General features: G+C 38.6%; 1 protein-coding gene across 1 annotated transcript in view; it reads left to right on the top strand.

Annotated features, from left to right (window-relative positions):
• ACACA (acetyl-CoA carboxylase alpha) overlaps positions 1–8,649 on the top strand; it is a 368,135-nt gene that overhangs the window by 135,815 nt on the left and 223,671 nt on the right. The window contains exons 5-6 of the mRNA XM_019636609.1: positions 2,025–2,157; positions 3,439–3,577. Of these exons, the coding sequence (XP_019492154.1) occupies positions 2,025–2,157; positions 3,439–3,577 (272 nt within the window). The remainder of the gene's footprint in view (positions 1–2,024; positions 2,158–3,438; positions 3,578–8,649) is intronic.

Raw genomic sequence — 8,649 nt, 5'->3', positions numbered from 1 at the left:
AAAAGGCCAAATCTGAATCTGCCTGGTGCACTCCGCTTGCTCCACCCTGATGACTCCCTGAGACCCTGCCCCACCCAACTTGCACACTGCCAGAGGCTCTTTCGGCAGCAGCCTTGGCCCGTGCTGTAGTCTTTCTTAAAAAACTCAAAAGAGCTGCATGCCCCAGATGGGCAGTCCTCACCTCAGTGTGCCCTGTGTCTTTTGCTTAGTGGCCCCAGATTCAGCACTGGTGCCAAATCTGAATCTGCATTAACCTGGTGAACACCACTTACCCTGCCCTGGTGACTCCCTGAGACCCCACCCCACCTCACCCAACTGCCCAAGTGGCTGAGCCTACGAGCAGCCAGTAGGTGGCAGCAGGCCTCAGAGTGCCCTGTGCCTTTTGCTCAGCTGCTTTAGGCCCAGTATTGGTGGCAGCTGGTTTCGGTTCACAGCGTGGCCTCTCCCATGCAACTCCAGGTCCAGCACAGTTAGCTATCAACAACAGATCTCTTTATAGCTCCTACCAGGTAACTCTGGGCAGGTCACAGGCAGTGGCTGACTTTGGCCTGCACCAGAGCCCCTCCCAAGAGACCTCAGAATCAACATACCTGATGGTTGGCTTCAGACCATAAGAGAACATCACTCAATTAGATCCACAAATGGCACACCCAAAGGGTTGTCTTGGCAGGCACCAGAGCTACTGGGACAAATCCTGCTCTGTGGGGTCAGCCCCCACACAGCAGCTCCTACGCTGTGGTCAAGGCTAATCCACACAGACAATCTCACTCACTAACTTGCCAACAGCAATCAAGGCTCAACTACATCAAAAGGGCACACAGCCCATACAAGGGATGCACCTGGCTCAGGTGATCAGGAAGACTGCCATTGGGTCACACAGGACATCTACTATGTAAGGGCCCCCTACCAAGCCTGGAGATGTAGCAGATCTACGTAATATATAGAAACAAACAGAGAGGAAGGCAAAATGAGGAGACAAACATGTCCAAAATGAAAGAACAAGAGAAAACACCAGAAAGAGAACTAAATGAAATAGAGGCATGCAATCTACCAGATACAGCGTTCTAACCACTGGTTATAAGGAAGCTCAAGGAACTTAGTGACAACTTCAATGAAGAGATAGTAAGCATACAAAAGGACATAGAAAACATAAAGAGCCAGGCAGGAATGACGAATATACAATAAATGAAGAGGACGCTGGAAGGAATCAACAGCAGATTAGATGAAGCACACAATCAAATTAGCAATTTGGAAGACAAGGAAAGACAGGAAAAAGAAAAAAGAATCCAAAAAAATGAGGATAGTTTAAGGGACCTCTGGGACAACATCAGGCGTAACAATATTCACATCGTTGGGTTACCAGAAAGAGAAGAGAGAGCAAGGGATTGAAAACCTATTTGAAGAAATAATGACTGAAAAGTTCCCTAACCTGGTTAAAGAAAGAGACATACAAGTTCAGGGAGTGTAGAGAGTCCCAAACAAGATGAGTCCAAAGAGGCCCACACCAAGACACATCATAATTAAAATGCCAAAGGTTAAAACCAAAGAGAGGATCTTAAAAGCAGCAAGAGAAAAGCAGTTAGTTACCTACAAGGGTGCTCACATAAGAGTTGTCAGCTGATTTCTCAACCAGATACCTTGCAGACCAGAATAGATTGGTATGAAATATTCACAGTGATGAAAACTAAGGACCTACAGCCATAACTATTTTACCCGGCAAGGCTATCATTTAAAATTGAAGGAGAGAGGGAGTTTCCTAGCCAAGAAAACACTAAAGGAGTTCATCATTACCAAACCAGTATTACAAGAAATGTTAAAGGGACTTNAAGGTCAAGCCACAGCTGTTTTGCAAAAAAAAAAGATCATTCTTTTCCCCTCTCTTCTACTTAAAAAGTATGTGGTTTGCCAGCATGTAGTCTTCACAAGGGTACAGTTGGAAGTGCTGTTTATAAGGATCTCCAGGGGAGATAGATGGTGTGAAGAAATCCTATTGATAGACTTCCATGGTTTCTCTATTTTTACAGGTCCAGCATGTCTGGCTTGCACCTAGTAAAGCAAGGTCGAGACCGAAAGAAAATAGACTCACAGCGAGATTTCACTGTAGCTTCTCCAGCAGAATTTGTTACTCGTTTTGGGGGGAATAAAGTGATTGAAAAGGTAAGTTATAACTTAATAAGTTTTAAATTATTTTTCCAAAGTACATGAGATTTAGTGCCTAGATTTGTTGTCTAGATTTGTTCAAAACTGATATTTAGACTTTCAGAGACCTTGCATCTTTATGCAAAATTATCCCTTCTGCCTCCCTAACATTCAATTAAAAATTTTTACTATTTTCTGTACTATGTATTAAACACTGATAATTTAGTCACAGCTAATTAAGATGAAGCAATGCTCATAAAGTTCTCTTTAAAAGATCTTATGGATTTACAGGGTTGGGCTGCACTGATTTGAGAAGGTATGAGAAATTGATTAGTTTGTGGGGCAGTGTCAGGAGAGAATGTGTCATAAGCATTGGATTTAGAGCTAAGGGAGTAGAGAATTTCAGAACAAAAAGCTTAAGCAGTTTGGCACACTGTGACTTATGGCTTCCACCAAGTATTTGAGTTGTTTAGAAATATTGAGAGAGATTACAAATATTTTTAAATGTTAGCATAATTCTTTGTCACTTTTATCTAAACCATGTGATAGCTGAGAGGATGATTTGGCTGAAATAGTTTGCAATGATTAAAAGATTAAAGGGTGGGAACCTGTAAGTATTGCTTCGGTGATGTCCTTCTGTTAGTCTTCCAACCAGTCTGTGTTACCCTTGGGGGCATGATTGCAAGACAGGTAAGGAGAGAAAGGTTTGTTTATAGAGAAGTCTCAGGATCATTGATTCTCCTACTCTTATTCTTGTGACCATTTGTTTTGAGGCAGTCTCTACAGCTCTAAGGCAGTTGGGGTTCAGCATTTTGGAGGGAGGTGATGGTTGGTGCCAGGGTTCCTATACATGTTCAGGGTTCTATGCCTTGTTGTACTACAACAGAGAATACTGTATGATACTGCACTGTTTAGTCTTCTCCATTCCTTAGTCGATAGTACATCATCCCTCTGAAGTATATCTTCTGTTCCCTAGTAATTGGTATGGTAGGATAATTCACAAACTCACAAGATTTGAGTAATTGTGAATTTTTTTTCCTTCAAGAAATGAAATTAGAAAGGAGTAAGTTTTAATTGGCATGTATTAAAGTATTTCCTCAGCTGACATTTTAAAATATCCCTTGATCATGTGGAAGCTAGTTCCTAACTGCCTAAACCAGCAATACAAATTCTTATAGAAAACCTGGCTTCTTAGAGAAAGATAGATCTACAAAATCGTCTCATCTCTATTCCTCCATCATTGCTTGCCCTGTTTACTTTTCTCTCCAATCACCCACCCCTCCCCCACCCCACTCCCAGGTTCTTATTGCCAACAATGGCATTGCAGCAGTGAAATGCATGCGATCTATCCGTCGGTGGTCTTATGAGATGTTTCGAAATGAACGTGCAATCCGATTTGTTGTCATGGTCACACCTGAAGACCTTAAAGCCAATGCAGGTGAGTTATTAGCATTAAGAAAGCATCACCCTTGAGCATAAAACATTGAATAGCACAGCCTTCAAGTAGGAGAATGGTTGCTTAGGGGGATTCCCAGACCTAAGCATTTTCAATGAAATACTTTTAAAAGGATATCTCTTTTAAAAAGTGTTAATACTAGACATATACAAGTGATTGTGATATACAGAGGGTGACAAAAAAATATATACACATTTAAAGAAAGGATACTCAATATGCGTATATACCGATAACAAAAGATGAGTACAAGTCACATTTGACTTCTGCAATTACAAGAGGTGCTCAAAGTGGTTACCATCAGCGTCCAGACACTTCTGATTACAGCAAACTACTTCTTGAGCAATGTTGACCAAAGCATCCACTTGTATACATTTTTTTTTGGCACCCCCGGTATTTAACCTCAATATAGATTCCTGGGTTCTAAGTAGAAGTAGGTAGAAATTTAACCAAAGTGTTGATTTGGGTTTTCAGGTGTATGGCTTTTCAATGTCAAGTATTTGCTAGACCACATACTTTAGCATGTGTAAGTGGAAAGGTTTGGAAGGAAATACTATTTTCCTTATGAGTCACGTTGAATTTTAGAGGATCTTAGAATTAAGATCCTTTTTCCCCTCCTCCTGAGAGAGAGAAGAGAACTCTTGGGACCCAAGTGTGTTTCACTATGCAAGCTCTTCTGCATGTTCTCTCTACTGAGAATGGTCCTGCATCTGAGAGTTGTAGATAAAGACTGTTGGTATAGCTGAGAGGTTTTGGCTAGTCTTTCCCCTCCATACTTTTAAAGTATAATCTCTCAGGTAGAGTACCCACAGATATCATTAGCTCTTTAAATAACTATATTTTAAAACCCATTTTGATCTGTATGTGCTGTCTTCATATTGAGACAGTGAAGTTAAGTTTATTCCTAAGGTATAAGGATTATTATGTTATCTTATTTAGAAATAGAAAAGGCACCAATTTATTGGAAAGTAGATTTACGACCTGAAATCACTTATAGTTACCCTTTAACATCTCTTAGCCACTTTTCATATCTGTAAAAGGAAGATCATAATGTCTAGTTACCTGGATAGTTGTAAAGATGAAATTTGTCTATAATAAATGTAAAATAACTTGTATGATTCATTTTTCTTCGTCTATTTCTTCCTGGTGCTCCTATTAATTCATTTATTCATTCACCTAGTGAACCTGGAGGCCCACATTTGAATAACATGCAACCTTGCTATAGGAAACAAGTAATTTCAATACAGTGAGGTTACTGTTATAATAGAACTATGCACAGGGTGCTATAGAATACAGAGATGAGATGTCTTAACTCTGCCCCCTGCTCTTGGGGACAGGGTTAAGAGAAAGCTTTCTCAAGATGTTATGCATGCCTAGCCAAGATTGAATAAGAATTAGGGAAGCATTTAGGAGGAAAACGAAAGTGCCCCATGGATAAAGAACAGTATATATGTAAATGTTTGAAGGCATGACACTGTAGTTTTCTGGGAATTATGGGTGGTTTGTTGAAGTACAAAATGTGATCTAGTATTTGTCGGGGAGGGCCTTGTTTAACAGTCTCTAGAATATAAACTTTATTTTTTTGGGTGTGTATGTGTATGTGTCATGGATATTAAAGGATTTGCATTTTAAATGGATTAGTTGTTTTTAACAATTCAAAAGTAGAAGAATATAATAAATGCCTTCCCATCTACCTGTCATCCAACATCAACAATTATCAACTCATGGCCAGTCCTATTTCATCTATAGTTTTACCTCCTCCCTCCTCCATACACAATTTCTGAAGCAAATCCTAGACATTATATTATTTTATTTGTAAATATTTCAGCATGTGTCTCTAAATGATACATTTTTTAACATGAATAATTAGATGGATGATTCAGGTAGCATCTCGGAAGATCCATTAGTGGAAGGCAATACTGGAGGGTATGACGAGGCTGAAAATAGAGAAGAAAGGGTTGGTTTAGAGAGATTTAGGAGGCATAATTAACAAGATTTGGTGATTAAGAAGAGTTAATAAGTACTGTTGGGTTTCTAATTTGGTTTACTAAGCCGATGCTAGTACCATCAACTAGTGCAAAATAATAGATAATATCACAAGAAGAGCAAAGTTGTTTTTAGGGCAGATTAGGTTTGGAGAACTTGTGGTACAAGCAGAATCTATAAATCCTACAAAAAATTGAGTATATCCTTCCAGAACTTAGAAATAATGAAAAGAGATTAAGAGTACATTATTAGCACATATGTGGTATTTGACACTACCTCCTGAAAGAGCAGATACAAAATGAGAAGAAGTCTAAGGATGAAATTTTATAAAAAACTAGAATTTAAGGATAGATTCAGGAAGATGGGCCCATAGACAATGCTGAGAAGAAATGATCAGAAAGATTGAAGAAACAGAAGAGAAAAGCAAAGAGAAAAGAGAATTTCAATAAGGAAGAGTCAAATGTATTAGCATCCAATAAAATAAGAATAAAAACCAGTCCAGCAATTAGGAAATCATTGCAAGAATAGNGTATATACTCTGCTATATATAATATTTCAACTTATTGTATATTAATCGTATAGCTAGACATTTGACTAAGGTCTCCAATTATTTCTAATAATTTGTCTGCAGAATCTTTTGTTTTCTATGTAAATGATCATATCATTCATTATTTGTGAATAATGACAGTTCCTCCTCTGCAATCTTGATGCCTCTAATTTTTTTTCCATTTTATTGCACTTGCTAGGAAATCTGAGTTTTTTCCATTTATGGATTTTCTAAAATTAAACCATCCTTGAACATGTGGGACAAACTCAACTTGGTCATGAGTAACATTAAATTAGTAACATTTTTTATTAATATTTTGCCCATCCTTGGACCAATACCTTACTATTTAGAATATTTTGTTTAGGGGTTTTGAATATGTAGTCATGAGTGAAGTGGACCTGGCCTTTCACCTTCATGTAACATCTGTGTCTAGTTTTGGTATCAGTTTTACGGTAGCTGGGGAGTTTTACTTCCTTTTCTATTGTCTGGAAGTTTGTTAGACTACTGCCCTTGACAGCTTGATAGAACTTGTCTTTTAAAACCACCTAAACCTGGTATTTTCTTTGTGGGAAGATTTTAATCATACTTTTTTATTTTGAAAAGATAAATTACTGCAGTGTTAAGGTTAGAGTGTAGGAGAAAGGAAGAATAGATAGGAATAGAAGAAAACAGCTGTCTATGAAACCGTGTATAAAGGATCTTATTTATATCCATTATCTTATTTAATCCTCAAAATACCCTTTCAAAGGCTCTATCAGTCAAGGTCCAGCCAAGGGAAGAGAAACTGCATTACATATTATAAACAGGGCATTCAGTAGTGAGAATTGGTTGCTTAGGTGTTAGAAGAATAAAAGAACAATAAAGGGATGCTGAGGTAACCCAGAGTTAATACCTGTAGAAAGCAGTTACCATCTGTCAGGCTGGGAGAACGAAAAGGAAACGGTAGGAGCTTGGAGGAGGGCCCCTGAGGACTGGTGGTGCTTGGACCTCTGGGAGTAAGCTTTGAGTAGCTGGTGCTCAGATCCCTGAGAAGACCTGGCCTGACAGGTGATTGATGGGCCCAGGCAGCGTAGCCCAGAGGATGAGTGAACATGACAAGGCGGCACTCTGACTGCCAAGGAGCCACAGCTGCTCTACCTGCTACCTCTAAGGGAATGCATCGAGGCTCTTCCCGGAAGTGTCCAAAGATGCTAGAAGCTGGAATGAGCTCTCTATTACTGAGGAGCAATGTTGATAATAACTACAAAACAAGAAAGAAGTCTCTCTTCTTACCCTTCTCTCTTCCCACTGACAGAAATGAACAGTTTTGCACAGGTTTAGCCCTGTTGTCACAGAGCAGAACTTAAAAGGGTGGGCTTGGAGCGGAGAGACAGTAAGTAAATAACTAGAACAGTGGATACTATGCATATTTTTCAAAGAGAAAACTAAAGCTGAGCAAGGTTAAATTATTTGCTAAAGATCATTGGAGCTATTAAGTAGACAGATCTGGAATTTAAACTCAGGCCACTGCTTTATTTCATCTAATCTAAAACACCATCGACTGTAGAGGCATCGTTATTGACTGTACCACTGAGGAAAAAAAGCGCTGCCAATTAAATAAATCCCACCATCAGTTGTAAGATACATACCAATCTCAGAGATTTTTTTTTTGTTAAAGTTAAAATTAAGGAGGAATCTTAAAATCAATGAAATATGGTATATTATGCTGCCTTGTAAAGAATCTGGTTTTGGAATTGTTGATTTTGAAACGCTATGGGATACACAAGTAAAATATTTAGTAGACAGTTAAAAATGTGCAGTTATATATAGCTCATCAGAAAGATGGGAGCTTGAGATGGAAAGGTAAAGGTTGTCCATATACCAGAATCATGATCCAGAAACAGTCTTGCTAACGTGTTTTTAGCTATAACAATCTCTCTGGAGCCTTTTATACCATCTCATTTCATTCCAACCTTTGCCTATCTCTTTGTGATGGCATTTGTTGGTAAACCTTAATATCATTTATTATTCAGAAACGCTTATTTTTCCTTAAATTTTCACATGCAAAGATTGTTCTTTTTCATCTTTTCTTATGGCAGAATAGTATTCCATTGTGTATATATACCGCATCTCTTCTTCCAATCATCTATTGAAGGACACTGGTTGTTACCATGTCTTGACCACCCGTAAATAAAGCTGCAATGAATATCAGAGCACATATACCTTTACGGTTAAATGTTTTCAGATTTTTTGGGTAGATACCCAAGAGAGGGATCGCTGGGTCATATAGTAATTCTATTCTTAATTTTTTAAGGAACCGCCACACTGCCTTCCATAGTGGCTGCACCAATCTGCATTCCCACCAACAGTGTATGAGGGTTCCTTTTTCTCCACAGCCTCTCCAGTACTTGCTGTTATTTGTCTTGTTGATGATAGCCATTCTAACTGGTGTGAAGTGATAACACACAACTTGATATATAGATGATGTATTACAGAATTCTACACTTGAAACGTATGTAACTTTACTAACAATTGTCACCCCAAT

This window comes from Hipposideros armiger, unplaced genomic scaffold, assembly GCF_001890085.2.
Source record: "Hipposideros armiger isolate ML-2016 unplaced genomic scaffold, ASM189008v1 scaffold_29, whole genome shotgun sequence".
NCBI classification, from domain to species: Eukaryota; Metazoa; Chordata; class Mammalia; order Chiroptera; family Hipposideridae; genus Hipposideros; species Hipposideros armiger.
The sequence above is the reverse complement of the archived record's forward strand: the minus strand, read 5'-3'. Positions and strand labels throughout refer to the sequence as shown.